Source organism: Microchirus variegatus, assembly GCF_963457635.1.
Source record: "Microchirus variegatus genome assembly, chromosome: 2".
Lineage (NCBI taxonomy): Eukaryota > Metazoa > Chordata > Actinopteri > Pleuronectiformes > Soleidae > Microchirus > Microchirus variegatus.
In genome coordinates, this window is record NC_139803.1 from 9,671,283 (window position 1) to 9,688,446 (window position 17,164).

A 17,164-nucleotide genomic window follows, 5' to 3' on the forward strand; every position below is an offset into this window, starting at 1 on the left:
TGATTACGCATTAGTTTACCCCCCCATACCTACAGAGAGAGCCAACAATTCACACAATAAGCACACACCTGGCGTCAGTGGAGAGAAACCGCTCACATTTGTGTTGTCGGAGCGCACTGCTGCCAGAGGAAGGGTGACAACGTTGAGTAACAAACTCTAGGCCAGTAGAGAATTCTCACCGGGGTCAATGATATCCAACACCTCGTGAGCGGCTGCCTTCCAGCAACAGCACGACAACAAGACGACACAACACAAACAGCAGGGATTGAGAAATCAAATAGGAGACTTCAGAGAGAAATCTGAGCTTACGCTTGGTTGGTTACGCTGCTTGTTGATTCCCAGTGGTTTGAATTTATGAGACAGTTTACAAACGGAGGGGACACCAGCTGATGACCACTTCATACCACAGGATAAACAACAACAACAGCAGCAATGTGTTCCTGCGAGGTGTCCATGTGTGCCATTGCACAAGGGTGTGTTTGCTTTGTGTTTATTCTGCCCTTGATTCAGCAGCTGAAATGGCTTCATCTCCTCGATGATCTTCAAAAGCAATTTCTAAACCACATTAAGCACAATCAGATGGTTTAATTATTATAATAATAACTACTGTACGTACAAACGAAGGTGTAGCAATGCTGGTATAAAGTAAGAAGAAGACAAATAATATGTTTTCAGAGCACATCTGAAAGTAGCTACACAGCAAAGCATCAAGATTTTGGGCACGCGATAAGTTTACTTCTGCACGTTACTTAATTATATCTCTCTTTATTACTCTCTTTTTGTAACCGCCTTTTAACTTTTATATTCTGTTGTGAGTTTTACATGTGAAATTGTCTCGTTTTTGGCTAAATAAAAATTAATAAATCGATAATACTTACTATAATGTTGAGTTTTTTTTATCTGGACTATGTAAAACAGTTCTACTTGAATATGTTACATGAGATACCGCAAAGGTTCTTTTATGATTAATGGTAGCATTAAAGGTAATTTCATCATGTGTGTATGATTGAATTTGGGGCTGCAACGACTATTTTTTAACAATAGAATAATCTGTCAACTGTTATAAAAACCTATAAAAAAACACAAATTAAACGACTATTAAAACAACGATTAATTTAGTAAGTGATGAATAATTCTTTGTGACCATTCAAAGACAAGTCGATGTGTGATGCAACAACAAAATCAGAACATCAGACTGACATCAGGTTCATCTTTCAGACAAACGTGTGGTTAAGGCGCTCCAGGTCTCGGCAGGGAGGAGCCATCACAGGTAAAAAAAAACCTGAACAAGTAGGCAATTGAATCCCAGAAACCTGAAAAGTTATTTTTTTGTGTGTGTCTTTCTCAAGTTCCACCGCACTGTTCTCTCATTTGTCTGCTGAAATTCACACCGTCCAATGACGAGCGGTGAAGGCCAGCCTGTGGTTGTTACAGGCAGACAGACATCGGACACTGCTCTGTTGCTCTTATGTCTCCAAGTATACAAACGCACAGACAGTCACCTTAGGGATCAGATCACATACAGTATGTATAGTATAGTATAGTGCGCCCAAGGCAACTGGATGTTCTTCTCACACACACGTGTCCACACACACTGAGAGTCTATTCCAGCGTATAATCCAAACTTTGTGGTACAGGTGTGGCATTCTTTAAAATCAGGATTCAACTTTTCATCAAACAAAGGATGTACACTGTTTTTTCCTGCTGTAGATCCTTCAGTGACACTGCTGCCTCTGCTGATGTAACTATTGTGCCGTTTTCAGTCATTTTAAAATCAGCAGGACTGCAGACAGACACACTGCATCCACTAAAGCCTTATTCTCTACATGTGTCACAGCTGCTGACGTCTGCAGGGACATCAGCAGCGTGGGTGAAAATGAACAAACCTGCTCACCACATGTCACAATACAGGATATAGAGACACTTTAAAAACAAGACACAAACCTGTATTGACTTGAGAAAGCTCGAGACCTCTATATCGGTTAAAAGTACCATTAGTTACACACAACTACTTCACATCATGACCTTTCTCACAGCATTTCTGCAGCACATAATCATCAGTTATATTACATTTGTCCGTACAGCTGAGCTGACTAATGGCGTTTAAGGCGCTTTCACACCACTAGTTCGATTATTTGATCCGCACCAGGCAATACAATTGTTATTATGTAACATATGACTCCAGTGTGGTCCGCTTTCACACCAGCAAACGAACCAAAATTGGCCAGATTGACGTTTCATCAATGTGTATATATCTTCCGGTAGAAAAGCGCCACTTTTGACTCACTATGGAGCAACACGTTCGCACATTGCTACTTGCTCTGATCTCCGTTTATTATATTCTCTGTATTGGCCATTTATGGCAAAATATCCAATTTCAGAATAAGTCACGGCTGCGTCTGGAGAACAATGTGCTGATGCACTGGAGTCGGCGAAGACGTATAGCGTGTCATTTCAGGCAGAGGAGACGCGCTATTTTCATGAATGTGGTCGTGCTAACTATGAGACGAAGATTGCTCCAAAGACCTACAAGGTAGGCTATGTCCATGGCATTTACTACAGAATATGGTTTGGACCCGAGTTCGCGTTCTCACCAGAGGGACCGAGACCACCTCTTTTTAGCGGTCTTGGTCCGCTTGATTTGGTGCGGACCCGAGTGCGATTGATGCTTTCACACCAAAAGAAAACGAAACGAACTAGAGTTTTTGGTTCGAATGGATCGTTTGGTGCACACCAACTGCTGTTGGTGTGAAAGCGCCCTAGTGACAAAGGAAGTTGGTTCACGTGGAGGTTATTAGATCATGTGACCGCTCCACAGCAGAAATTACAAATAAACGGTTTTCTCATACATTTAAAGACAGTGATGATCCTAAATAAGCAATTGAACTTATATAATTGAATATATTAAGTAAGTTTAAGTGAGAATTACAAGTAAGACTCAGCTCCCAACAAGGATCTTGATGTTCATAGTTCACAAACATTATGTATTCATGTTGAAAAGACTCATCCATAGACATAAAACATGCATGGTATCTTACCCTAACCTTCACCATCACAACTAAAAGCCTAACCTTAACCTATTTCTAACCCTTAAGTCTTAACTCCTAACTAACAAAGTGTCCTCACAAGGTCAACACATCTTTACATACACACACAGAGACCTGCTATGTGAATATAGATTTCACTCCCAGCTGCATAAATACAGACGGTCCTCTCAGTCGGATGGCACAGAGCTCCAGTGACCAAACAAACACAGAGGCACTCTGACTTAGGAAGTGGCTACCAATCAGACCCTGGATCAGCACTGCAGCTCCTTTTGACCCACATACCCAGAGCTGACATGCAGGGACTCGTCTGCCCCCTAATGGACAGTCAGGGGAAGCACAGATCTTTGTGTCAGACAGGAGAGGATTTCGGGGATTTAATCCGTGCTCAAGAGAGGACAACAACAACACACAAAGGAGGAAAGTAAAAGTGTTGCTGCGGCTCAGCTTTACTCTGATATCACAAGCAGCAACAACACGTAAATAAATAAAAAACGCTGCTTGCTGGCGTACTATGACCAAATATGTGAAACAGGATAAACCTGATTCCCAACTCCAGCTCAGCACCCGAGGCAACAAGGGACGACACGGAATACACACCAGCAGCTCTTTGTCACGTCGGAGCAATAAAAGAAAAGAGTTCCATAGGCACAGGCATGCATGCAATGTGTGAGACTTAATCATCAGCTCGTACTTCCTGTTCCCAGGTCAGAGATCAGCAGCGGCCACATAAGAGGCCCCGTGTTTTAATTATGGACCGAGAGGTCACAAATGGCGAAAGAAAGATGCACGACGATTTGAGACAGAGCGCGTGATGTCATCGCGGTCGTATCTTACCTCCTCGGTTGCGAGCGGCGGTCGTCCTCCCCACTGCCGGACTCCTGAAGAGAAAATACGAGAAAATGTACATTTAATAATTGGGATATGTTGTTTTTAAAACACATTAGCAACAAAACAGATACAGTACAACATATTAAAGAACGGATATCAATGTATTTTGTATTAGAATTTCCCCGTTTCCCCCTCAACAGTTACAGTATATGACTGGTCTTGAGAAGTCAGTGTTTATATCAGGAAAGAGGCAAAAATGACACACACACACAGGGCAGAGAGACAGCAGGGAGAGCAGAGTCCAACATCAACTAAATTTACAAACGCTCCAGGAAAATGTCTGTTTTTAAGGTGAATCCAGTTGGGCAATAACACACTGACGCACAAAAACAAGAAAGTCCACGAGGACAGACGGACAGAAAAATCTACAGACACTTTCCTGAATGAAGAGGCAGAAGATTGGCGGCAGATAATGTTGTCTGAAAACTAAAAACTGAACTTAACAACGACCATTAACAACTTCATTAATGGAGGAAATGGATTACAGGTTAATGAAGGGGAGATAACAGGTGCAGGATACAGGTGGAAAATGATATCACATGACCAATGACTTTTTCTTATCTGTGAAGGCGCAGCAATGATTGACACGGCCGATGTAAAGTATGTGCAAAGCATCTGTGGATTTAGTGTAAGGTAGCAAAGAACTGGCAGGTTTTGTTATTGTTGAAGGGGAAAAACAAAAGGACAGGTATGGATGGATGGATGGATGGATGGATGGTGGCGTTCACTGATGGGTCATGTGACACTCGAGTGTAATGTGATGTGTAACAGTTTAATATGTGCAATGTACAACATTTTTTTTCAACTGAGAGTATCCAAAGCAGGTGTAGGCTGTGGTTTCTCTCACTCGGTCGCACAAAAGATATTTAAAACAGTTCCTGTAAGCTGGACTGTAAACCATCTCATGTCGAGCCAATGAAAGTATAATTAAACCCTGTTTCATCATATAAAGTAATTCTGAATTTCAATTATATGATTAATAACAAGTGCAATGCATAACATATCAGAACGAGTGATAAGTGAGTCCATTATGTCAGAAAAAGCATGTTGTTTTGGTTTAAAACTAAGGTTTTTTTTAGTTAAACCTGATTAACTGATTGCTCCGTTTCCATAAAAGTCCAAAAACATGACAAACATTGTCATAGAGGAACAAAAAGCCCACAAAATATTAGTTAAAATCAAAGAACTTACTCAAAAGTAATCAAAATGGTGGTGGATTAACATAGTAGTCGATTAATAATGGTTTAAACTAAAAAGTAAAGTTGTTTTTTTTAGGTCACTTTCTCTAATAAATCTGCTGTTCCTTGTAGATGGGTCGGACATCTTGTGCCATCGCCCAGCTTTGGTTTGAATTGCTAAACACGCGTTTTGCATATGTGAAAATGTGAGAGGAATTACCAAAGCGTATGGAAATGTTTTTCCGTATCACTCAGGGTTGTACGGCAATGCACTGAGGAGCCACAACTACAGCCTCTTCTGTGATGATATTTTTACTCACAGCATCTAACTTTTAAAGTTCTCCCGCAAGGAATTCACAAATGCTTCTGTTTTCACGACAAACACCCTTATTGTGAAGCAGACACATACCAGAGAGGTTCAAGTAAAACATGGTGGCAGGATAAACAGCCAGCAGCCATTTTATACACAGTCTTAACACAAGACTGCATGCACACACGCATATGTCACATGACAGCAAGACACAGGAAACCAGACATGTCTCTTCTGTGTGAAGCCTTATCGCTGCTCGTGCATATGGGTTTGTGCAGCCGAGAGCATATTTCCACAAGAAAATGCTCCACATCCTTCACCGCCCCCTACTTGCCTCACCTATGACACTTGAAAGAGTCTCCGTGTGTCACTGTCACATGATTAAAACTGCAGTTAAACCTGAAATGAACAGGCTTTCGACCGCGATACGCCATGCAACCGATTGCTCAATGTTACAATCTCCTAATTCTATGGTTATTATTATACCCTTAGAACCTGTTTTAGTGTGAGGATATAAAGACGGGGTGCCTTTCAAGGTAAAAGGTTTTACAAGGAAAACAATACTAGTTTGGGACACAACTGAGATTAAAAAGGTCATGGTCTGATGCCAATTTTCACATATAAACACAATCATTTAATGACAATAAAACAGGCAATCCCATTTCCCTTTTGTGCAATATCAACGAGTCTGACAGTAATGGTAAATGGTCTGTATTTATATAGCGCTCTTCAAAGCTGCTTATGTTTGCCATTCACCCATTCATACCCATTCACTCACAGCACATCTATTTGCAATGGACAGGATAATAGAGTTATTTTTTGCTACCTTAAAAAGGGACAGTTCTTTATGCTCGTTTTCAAAGATGAATATGTCATGTGATCATCAAACGGCCGCTCTAAGACACACGTCTTATTCCCAGAGCAACAGAGGACAATGGGATTGAAAAGAATAAAATAAAAAAAATAAAAAATGATGTTGACTGTTCGTCAACATCATAGTCACTCCCTTTAAAGAAAATAAAAGCCCTACGCTGTTCTTCACTGAGTTTCTGAAGAATCCAATAGCAGTAGTTTGTGCTTGTTGTTGTTGTAATGGTGTTTGTGCCCTTGTTATTTGCCCAGGTTGTGTGAACAAGACATAACACCTTTAAATTGGAAACATTTGTGCAGTTCATCACGACCTCCCTCCCTCTCTAACTCTTCCTGATTATCCTGTGGACTTCCCCCGTGTCGACAGCAACAAGACGAGGAGCGAAAACGGCAACCGGACGAGCTGCGTCTCTGCTCTGCTCAGTAACACTCCTGCCATCGCTTCCCGACAACACACACACACATGCAGTTCAAAATTAAAAAATGAGTGACCACGAGGAGGAGAATCAGACGTCTGTACGAATGAGGAAATTGTGGCGAGAGAGTTGAGAGGTCACATCACACAACAACAGTGATTTGGTTCAGATTTCTAAAGCTACAGCAGAGTCATAATAATAAGCCAATGCGAGTTTTTGCGTGTGACCTGTGGAGACGCTGACGGGAAACAACAACATCAGTTCACCATTTGGCAAACGCTGCTCAATATAGTGCTCGTTATGATAGCTTAAGTCCTGTTAGTTCCTCATGTTTTCTTTTTCAGTCAAAAGTATATACGACTTAAATTAAACGGCACACAAATTCAGCTGTTGGACCAAGCTGATTCAAAAGGCATTATTGTTGAGAAGCTTAGCAAATGTGTGTTTTATCAAATTTTACCCTCCCAATTAGCTCATTACCTCCACCAAGGAGGTTTTGTTTTTCGGCTGTGAATGACTGTCGGATTATGAATTTTTCTGAGGAAATAGAGAAAGTGATCTCTACACAATTCAGGATAAGATAGTGTAATTAAACAGCGTTAAAGTTAATGGCCGAGGGCTACATTCACATTACCAGGTGGCACTCACATGACTCATATCCAAATTTCTGGGAATAATTTTTCACAATTATTGTCAAGTCCAATTTCGAACCATCATCTCTGGGCCAAATCTCGCCAACAAATTCTGTTGTTGTTGATGACTTATACAAAAAGGTATTTGTGTGAGTGTGAGCTCTTTGAGAGTCATCACATTCAAATGCTAGACATTCAAATGCTAGTTGAATCATCAACCCCGGTCTGTAATTGAACTGAAACTGAATCGGATTGGAACAATGTGGCTGTGTAATCTGAATGTGGTTATTGAATGTATTTATATTATGTTAATTTCATATACGAGCACTGCATATATGCTTGAAGTCTAAGGAATAAATGTGTAATCAATGCTGTAAAAGCAGAAGCGGAAATTAATCAATTACATTTACTCGCGTTACTGTAACCGAGTAGGTTTTTGTGTGTAATTTTGTCATTTGAATTTTACTTTTTTTTGGAAATACAGGAAATTTCTATGTTTTAAATCACAGTAAAAAGATATTGGGCCTGAATTAAAATAAATGAATACATAAATAAATGAATGATGGACAGGTGAATTGGTGTTAAAAGTCCCCTTTTGACTGATGCATTATGTGTTTACATATTTTATTTTCTCAGCACTTTAATTTGTAAAGTTTTGCCTTTAACCTTGTCCTTTTAGCACGACACAAGAGAGAACTTCAACCTCTGTAACTAACGTTTACATTTTACATGTTTTCCTTTAACTTGAGTACATTTATATACAGGTACGAAAACAAAATAGTGGTACTTTTATTCGAGTAGACTATTCCATTACTCCTGTGTAAAATGTACTTATCTAAGCATAATAATAAACCAAATCGTTGAGTCATTTAACCTTAATTATTGGACACAGGGACTCGACACTACACAAAGAGACACGTCCACAGCCTTGTTTACAAATCAGGAGATCGCTCCAGAGCAGCAGCAGCAGCTCATACTTGTATTCATGCGTGACACAAAGGTATTTACTTTAAAGGGAAGTGGAAAAAATGTTTCCTGTTTCACACAACAACACTTTACTGTCATGTAAACGAACAGGAAACCGTTTTTCAGCGCGGTGTTTTCAGCGCAAGTGAACAACTGAACCTTTGAACTGACGGAAATGTGCAGACAGGAACAAGCGTGTGAACCGTGGAGGAGGAGGAGAATAACGAAAACCACAAGGAGAAAACTGTCAAGCTAATGTTGCTAACGACATTTAGAGACAAAAACACAGTATTTCTACTAAACAGGTTAACTTTAGCAGCGACTCTCAGTGAGGGGGAAAACGATGAGCAGCTATATTTCGCGCATGCGCAGGAGCACAAAGGCAAGGCACTTTATGACAGCCAGCAACCCATATTAAAAATAAGACAGGGGGAATTGGACATGAAGCCAAGACTCGCTGTCGACGGTTGCGGTTTTTTGTTTTGTTTGTGGAGGTAGAAGCTGTGAAGGAGAAGCTCGACGAAGGCGGCTCTTACCGAAACGCAGGGGCTGGAGCTGGTGCTGGGGGTCGGTGAACGCTGCACGGTAACCAGCGCCATTCAGCGACTGGGAAGCAGACACCTGCGAGAAAGCGACACCGGCGAGATGGGCATTATTGTTGTGTGGGGAGGAGACGACCCCGCTTGACCCAGGCTGCCGCTCCTCTCTGCCGTTTCCCCCCTTCTCTTTCCTCGCAGAACGCCTGACTGTTTGACTACTCCCCGGCTGTTTCCTCTGTCACAACCGCCTGCGCATGCGCAGCTCCCATCGGCTTGTCAGTCCTGTTTAACTGTGTGCGTGCTGGACACAAACAAAGCGACTGTGAGCAGCACTTCCGCATCTGAGATAATGTGAGACGTCGCATTTTGAAATGGTGAAATACATGTTTTCGTTTTGCGTCAGAAAATACTACAGTTTGAAAGCTGAATATACTTATTCATAAGGTCCAGTGTGAAGGAAGTGGTGACATCTAGTGGTGAGGCTGCAGATTGACTCCTCCTCCTCCCAATCTGAAGACTACGCCCTCTTAGATATGGTCGAGATCCATGGTTCTCAAACTGTGGTACGTGTCCCACCAGTGGTACGCGTCGAGCTGCCTCTCGTGGCTCTGGTGGAAGAAAATCAGAAATACTGTTCTACTGTATATACCAGGGTATGTGAAAATGTCAAAAACACATAATAATAATAATAATAATAATAATAAACAGGGTCTCTGCAGGTTTCAACAAGTCAAATTAAAGACTTTTTAAGACTTTTTTCAAGACCATAATGAATGCAATTTAAGACCCATTTCACATCCATACTGCCAAAAAAGTACAAAAGACATGAAGGGAAATTGGAGCTACAAATCGTTGAACTTGCACTTATCCATCTTGTGCAAGCAATTTGGCTTAGCTGTGGGCTTTCGTTAAGTTTTCTCCGCTGCTATGCTAAGCTGTAACACGCCGCGGCGTGCACACAGCACACTAGCTAGTGTGCGCACCTTGATAAATTCTCACCAGGCAGCACAGGTGGCCTTCTTTAGTTCCGTGTTGTAGTTATGCTATCGCATCCTCAAAACTCAAAACATTTCAAAGCCAGACTGAAGTTTATGCATGTTTTAAATAAAAGTAACGTTAATAGATTTTTAAGACCTTTCAAAATTATATTTAAGACCTATTACGAGATTTTAGGAGAATTTTAGACATTTTAAGGCCTTAAATTCAAATGATTGGATTTAAGACTTTTTAAGACCCCACGGATACCCTGAATAAATAAATCCATCCATAAATTAAATAATCCATCTTAGTCTAATTTCACTATACCAGTGTCTGAACTATGTGAGGATGAGGAGAGAGCTAATTATCTTGTTGGGAATAAATCTGCCTCCTGTGAAAAGACTCTGGGTGATTTTGCTCGACCTATTTACACCACTGTATTTTAAGTTTAACGTTGGCAATAATGGTGTTACTTCAAGAGCTCACTATTTTCTCATGTGGTACTTCCTATAAAAAGTCACAAGACAGTCTAGATTCTTAGGCTATGGCCCAAAATCCCCTGCTCCTGAGGTGTGGCCTGTGACCCGAGCTTCAACTGCTAACATGTAATGAATGACTGCCTGAGGACAAATGCACATGTAACAACTGGTTGCAAGCAGATCTCTGTATGAAAGGAACCTACATTCCACTCGATTAATAACCACAATTAACATTTTCCTGAAGAGAAAATAGACAATATAGTACATGGCACATATGAGTGGAAACCAGTGTGACTGACAGGTTGGTTGGTTGGTCCAGTGTCTGAAATTCCAGTTGCAAAACATGGCTCCAGCCAAATTGTGACTAAGGAGGCTTCAATATGGCCGTTCAAATTCTAGAGGACGGTGTCATAAGAATTCACCTATTGATATAAAAAGGGGTATTCTGAGAACCCTTTTTTCATTTTTCCACAAACTGTATTGATTCTGTTACTGTATTCATTTATCCAAACATACCATACTCCCTCACTCCAGTCGTTCCCCTCAACAAACGCAGCTTTGGTCGCTCTGTTTGCGCCAGAGGGATTAACAGTGAGGCCAGGGAGGAGATGAGATGGGATTACGACAGAGATAACGGTGTTTGGATTTGGAGACATTCAGAGGAGGCAGTGGAAATTCAGTGCTGCAGCTTTAATCACAGGTGAGCCATGGGCTCTCTGATCTGGTTTGAGAGGATGATTTAACACAGGTTTTGAACAAAGCAGTTGACAACGTGGAAAATAACAAGTGACATCATGAGCAAATAAAAACAAATTATTGCAGTGTGTTCCCCCTGGTTGGGCAGACAAACAGCTGAGGAAGCTAAATTGAACTAGAGTCAATGTTAATTTGATTATTAGCACCAGTAATCTTCTGTGCAGGGCCAACTTAGAGGTGTACAAGTGAAATATGACACAATAACACAAACTAAGTGTATAGTTATGTCACTTTAAATGGAAATTACCTCAGAATTATTTCAATAAATACAGAGATCATGATTATTCATGCATTCTAGGGATAAAATATACAAATCTGTGTTGAATCGGTTTACTTCAACATGTTCCATGAGCTGGGTGTGGGCCTCAACCCTATGAAGTTTGAGCTTTGATCAAAACAAAATGTTCTACTGTGTGTGCAAACCAAGCATAACAATGACCACTATGTCTACTGTCTTCTGGCTAAGATTAAGTGTGCAGCAACTGTATTCATGTATAATATCACAAATATTCAAACAACGCCCTAAAAATTACATGGTCAATGTTTACACGAGCCCGAGGTTACAATTTGGAGCATGTCGCCATCTACTGGTCAACGTAATCATGACAGGCGCACTGTGATTTTTTATTTATTTGTTTATTTAATTATTTATTTATGATAATAATTATTTTAATTATTAAGAAAGCAATTCGTAATTACATGTTTAAATACTTTATAGGCTGGCATTTTAGTTAATTTCTACGAAATATTGGACAGCGAAGTGAGATTCTCTTTCAATGTAAGCCCGCACATTCGTAACATACTGACAAAAAACACGACTAAACAAACACATTTAAACGTTATAAAATTGGACAGTCGATTAAGAATGATTTTCATATTCAGGTCATTATTCAACTGTAGCCACAATCATCGTAGATATTTACCCGGTAACAAACGACTGTGTCGAATCTGCCGTTGCCAATTCAGTCGTCAGAGAAAGATGGCGGCCCCTTCAAAACAGTAAGTAGCAAACATGCTAACGCTACATTGAGAGTATGTGGCTTGACTAATAAAACAATGTTTTGATCGGTGGTGGTTTTTAATGTACTTGTGTTGTGGGAATGTGTGAGATGTAGCAGTGTTTTCGTTAAAGCTCGGGGTTGTTAGTAAAAAAAAAAAAAACATCTCTTCTTCACCCTTCGCTGCTCCTGTTAGCTAGTAAACGACATGCTAAGATACGGTGTCGGTCGTTTTAGGCTTTAAGATTCTCTAATTGTCCATATACGACTGTATGACGTTATTACATGACGTCGGTCGTTAAATAAATAAATAAAGGTAATTTATATTCTTTACCGTAAGATCGGTACGTTGTGTGGTTCTTTGGTGCAGGACGCGTTATCTGCAGGAAGTCACCTATGACCAGGACTATTCAATAACAAACTCACTTGGGCCGCATTAGAAATAGTCTTTCTCTTGGAGAACAGCATGTCTAATCTGCTATTACAGCTTCAGCCATTATTCAGCTACAGACAGTGAAATGAAAGGGGTTACACTAGATAGGTAAAAGAAAGCAGACACGAAGTTTTCGATCAACAGACCCTCATATTTTGACAGGAGCTATGTTTGATTGTCCACAGGTATGGGCTGATCTTGCCACAGAAGAGAGGAACGTTAAAGGCAGGAAACCTGCAGAAACACTCAGTGTTCGGCGATGATTCAGACGAGGAGGTGGGTTCATGTTTGGAAATGTTTGGATTTGACGTTTTCTTTTTTTGTCCTATACTGAAAATGTCTTGTTTCTTAGACAACAGTTGGGGAGAGTCTGCAGAGAGAAGCTATCAAAAAGAAGACAATGAAGCAGGTAAATGCATCATTGATGAAACTTGACTCCAATTTTTCTTTTTTTACATGAGTATAATCAGTATTTTGCTTGTCATTCTTTCTCTTAAGACACATTTGCAGATGCAGAAGGCCCTGGAAGAGGACAGCTCTGTGTACGAATATGATGCCGTCTATGATACCATTCAAAAACAAAGAAGTGACAACAAAAAAGTCCTGGGAGGCACTGACAAGAGGGTAATCTCTTTTATGTTAAACAATTGTATAGCTGTCTCTGTCCATGAAGACTTTCCATGGCTAGCATGCACTCGTCTGCTGAAGAAAAAACATCCAAATTAACATAAAATGGTCCTCCTCTTTCTTACAGCCAAAGTATATCCACCAGTTAATGAAAGCAGTCGAGGAACGAAAGAAAGAGCAAGACCGAAGGGAAGAAAGGAGCATCCAGAAGGAAAGAGAGGCAGAGGGAGAGAAGTTTGCAGATAAAGACGCTTATGTCACATCCGCCTACAAGCAAAAACTATTGGAGATGAAAGAGGAACAAGAAAAAGAGAAGAGGGAGGCAGCGATTGAAGGTCAGACTGATAACTTCATTATGAATAAGATTACACTGCTGGCAAAATGTCAATCGTGCAAACAAAATGTTAATTGTGCTTGTTTTGCTCAGCTGCTTTGGATGTGAGGAAACAAAAAGACCTGAGCGGCTTCTACCGACACCTGTTGAATCAGACCGTAGGAGAGGAGGAGTTGCCAGATCGCTCAGCAAACAAGTCAGTCATCGCCTCACATTACTGGCTCATCCATTGTCGCAAGCAAAGAAAATATTCTGGGCTTTTAATTTAATCTCTTTGTGCCTTCTCATACAGACCTCAACCCTCAAATGTCTCAAAAGACACAGAGAGGACCTCGGCTGCTGCCTCGCCTCCATCCCAGGACAATGCCGCAAGTTCATGCAGCGATAGTGAAGAAGGACATGAACAGAAGTCTGGGTTCAGCAAGACTGGGGCTGGATCAAACCACTCAAAACGGCAATACAGACAGAGGTCGCCTTCATCGGGAAGTGAAGATAAGGAGAAGGAACGAGAGAGGGACAGAGACAGACACAAGAAGAGCCATAGAGACAGAGAGAGGGACAGAGATAGAGACAGGGACAGAAACAGGGCAAGGGAAAGGGAGGACAGACATGGGGGAAGAAAAGATGACAGGGATAGGAGGAAAGACAGAGGTAGAGATGAGGACAGAAGTAGAGGGCGGGGGGAAACGGAGAAGGAAGACCGGCATGGGAAAAGGACAAGGAGCCCCAAAGACAGAGCACGGGATAAGAACGGGGAAAGGGAAAAGAGAAGGAATCCAGTTGAGGATGAGCGGAAGGATGAAACTAGGGAAGCAGAGAAGGCTGCGGAAAAGGAGAAGGTGGTGATCAAGGAAGAAAAAGAACCGCAAACAAATGAAGAAGCGGAAGTGCAGGGAGAGGAGAAAGAGGAAAAGGTGAACAAGTTTGCAAAGCGCAGCACAGATCAGACCGTGAGCTCAGCGAAAGAGAGGTTCATGGCCAGACAGATGGCGCGCTCGGCCAGTAAGAGTTATATAGAAAAGGAGGAGGACTAGAGTTGTTGAGGACAGCGCAAGCATCTCTGACCTGCAGAAGCCCTCATCTTCATTAAGACAAAGCTAAAGTTATTTTATAGTTGTCTTTTTGTTCCTTACTGAATTCCATTAAAGCAAACAAAAGACTGGGATACTTTCTGTAAACGTCCCCTGCTGTTTACCCATTTAAGTCCTACTAACTCCAGACACTGCAGCGTACTGTAGTTTTTGGTTAATGTTCCTCAGTTGGAAGTAAATAATGAAAAAATTAAAGACTGCTTTAATTATGTGATTAAAGTGAAATTGACTCCTGATTAACTACACAGCGTACTCACTTTTTTTTGTCAATAAAATAATGTGTCACCCAGTGCAACAGTGTGGCTTATTGATGTGTTTTATTTAGCCATGAACAACAGAAGTGCAGAGGAATAAGCAATATTAGACTTTAGCTGCACAATTTCTTTGATGACGAGAACAATACTAATCTTGTAGTTGGTGATGATGTTGTAAAATAAAAGCCATTTCTGGTTTCTTCATCTGCTTCCTGTTCTCGTTCTGCAGACTATAATTGAGAAGGTCACGTCTTTGATTACAGAAACAGGTTTTGGCTTTGCATGTTCAGTGCAGGAAAACATTTATTCTTGTAGAAATAATCTGCTGGAATCTTCTGTGGCTTGTTTCATGTGCTTTTGTGTCGAGCAGAGATTTAGCTCTAGACGGTGGCGTTGGACCACTGAAACAAAACAACAAAAGGTATATGAATGGGCTACCAACTACAGTTTTTTTTAATGTATATTGCAGCAATATTTTTTTTAGTTTCAAGGAATTGAGAAAAGAAAAAAGTCACCTCTTCCCAGGTCATTTCGATCTTTCCGTCAACGGCTTTCTTCTTGAAAAGGCCTGTAAAGAAATTAAAATGCTATTAAAAAACAATAAACTGCAAAATGTTGCAATTTTACCAAAAATTATTAATAAAGACCAGAGTTGATTTATAATGGGAAGGAAGGGGTTCCACAATGTAAGGAGAGTTTTAAACATAATTCATTTTAACAAATACATTTCAGATACAGCTTTTAGCATTAGTGCTGAAAAGGCCTTTGATAGGATTGAATGCCCTATCTCTTAAATGCTTTAGAAAAATGTGGGTGTAGTAGTAAATTCTTAAAATTATCAAATAATATATAAAAATGCTACAGCAGAAATTCTATCAAATAGGAATAGTTATATGAGCATACACCTCTAACTCTCTTTTACAGTTACAGTGTGCCAAGCCAAACCTCATATAATAAATTTTATTTGTAAAGCACTTTTCATAAAGTTATCTCAAAGTGCTACAGAAACCAAAAAACAAAATAAACAAAAGACTAAGAGAAAAATCAGACACGATTAAAATCAGACACGATTAAAATCAGACACGATTAAAATCAGCAGAAGAAAGAATAGCTAAAGGAGGAGAAGAAAGTGCAGAAAAGAAAATAAAAACATCTAGGAACGACCTAGGAAAGCCTGTTCGAAAAGAAATGTTTTAAGCCCTTTTTTAAAGGCATCGACAGACTGGGGTTGTCGTAGGTGTTCAGGGAGGGAGTTCCAGATGTGGGGGGCAGTGGAGCAGAAGGCTCGGTCTCCCATGGTGCGGAGTCGTGTGCGGGGCTGATGGAGGAGGTTGGTACTTTGGGACCGGAGGTTACGGGTGGATGAGTGAGGGGTAAGGAGGTCTTTGAGGTATTGTGGGGCGTTGCTGTAGATGCAAAGGTGGGTGATGAGGGCGATTTTGTATTGGATTCTTGAGGTTATGGGAAGCCAGTGTAGGTTCTGAAGAATGGGGGTGATGTGGTCGTATTTGCGGGTTTTCATCAGAGTTCGGGCAGCACAGTTCTGAATGAATTGAAGTTTCTGAAGGTGTTTGTTGGGTATACCGATGAGCAGGCTGTTACAGTAATCAAGCCTGGAGGAGATCAGGGCGTGGACGAGTTTTTCAGCATCAGAGAAGGTGAGGAATGGGGAGGTGAGGAAAGGTGAGGAAGGTGAGGAATAAATAATAAAAAATATTTATCACATTTTAACTACCTCAACCTGAAACTCGTTAGACAGTTAAACCAAGGTCTTCTGCCGCACCCCCAACAAATAAAAGCCCACTAAAAGACTTGTGTGGTTTACAAGTGATGCGATTGATGTCTCATCTCTCACTTGATTTCTTTTCCAGGCGAATCATGAGAATGATGAAGTTCCTCAAAGAGGTAGCCGAGTTGTCTGAATACCGAGACATCAGACGCTTGGCCGTGATATTGTCCACGTCTATTCCTGATAGAGACACAAGGAGAAAGCTACAAATGTAAATAAAAATAATAATAATTGACCTCGGGTTTCTGGCCTTTATTTGCCACAGATTTAAAAGCATTAATAAAGTGGGTTACCTGCAGCGTCGACGGCCTTTTTGAGCTCATAGTTGGACAGGGCTCCGTTCAGATTCATATCAAAGGTCTGGTAAATTCTCTGCAAATACAATTGACCTTCATTTAGAAACTATGATGGTTATTTTTTTGCATTTAACACTTTTTGTGTGAAACTGACAGACCCTCGCATTACCTTGAATTCAAACATCTTCTTCCACAAGGCTGTGAACTCGGAGAGATTTGTTGTTGGCTTGAAGTCGTCCTTAGTGCGTGGTTAAGAATGTCTCAATCAACAGATGAAAAACAA

General features: G+C 40.7%; 3 protein-coding genes across 3 annotated transcripts in view; 2 read left to right on the top strand and 1 right to left on the bottom strand.

Annotated features, from left to right (window-relative positions):
• LOC310943323 (claudin-4-like) overlaps positions 1 to 17,164 on the top strand; it is a gene marked incomplete at its 3' end in the record, with an annotated part of 222,219 nt that overhangs the window by 68,330 nt on the left and 136,725 nt on the right. The window lies entirely within an intron of this gene.
• Positions 12,039 to 14,795, top strand: nsrp1 (nuclear speckle splicing regulatory protein 1; the record flags this gene model as incomplete). Its single annotated transcript, XM_083908718.1, has 7 exons — positions 12,039 to 12,058; positions 12,676 to 12,766; positions 12,843 to 12,899; positions 12,989 to 13,114; positions 13,245 to 13,452; positions 13,545 to 13,647; positions 13,744 to 14,795. The coding sequence occupies 7 exons, from the start codon at positions 12,039 to 12,041 to the stop codon at positions 14,483 to 14,485; spliced, it is 1,347 nt and encodes a 448-aa protein (XP_083764844.1). The 3' UTR covers positions 14,486 to 14,795.
• Positions 14,927 to 17,113, bottom strand: LOC310943303 (calpain small subunit 1-like). Its single transcript, XM_083908845.1, has 5 exons — positions 17,051 to 17,113; positions 16,879 to 16,957; positions 16,652 to 16,765; positions 15,312 to 15,364; positions 14,927 to 15,197 (listed from the first exon to the last, which is right to left on the bottom strand). Exons 1-5 carry the CDS (start codon positions 17,063 to 17,065, stop codon positions 15,177 to 15,179), a joined length of 282 nt encoding a protein of 93 aa, XP_083764971.1. The 5' UTR covers positions 17,066 to 17,113; the 3' UTR covers positions 14,927 to 15,176.

Coding starts and splice junctions, on each gene's coding strand:
- LOC310943303 (XM_083908845.1), bottom strand. Junction 16,766..16,878: donor AAAGGCCGTCGACGCTGCAG/GTAACCCACTTT, acceptor TGTCTCTATCAG/GAATAGACGTGGACAATATC. Junction 15,365..16,651: donor TCGCCTGGAAAAGAAATCAA/GTGAGAGATGAG, acceptor ATTTCTTTACAG/GCCTTTTCAAGAAGAAAGCC.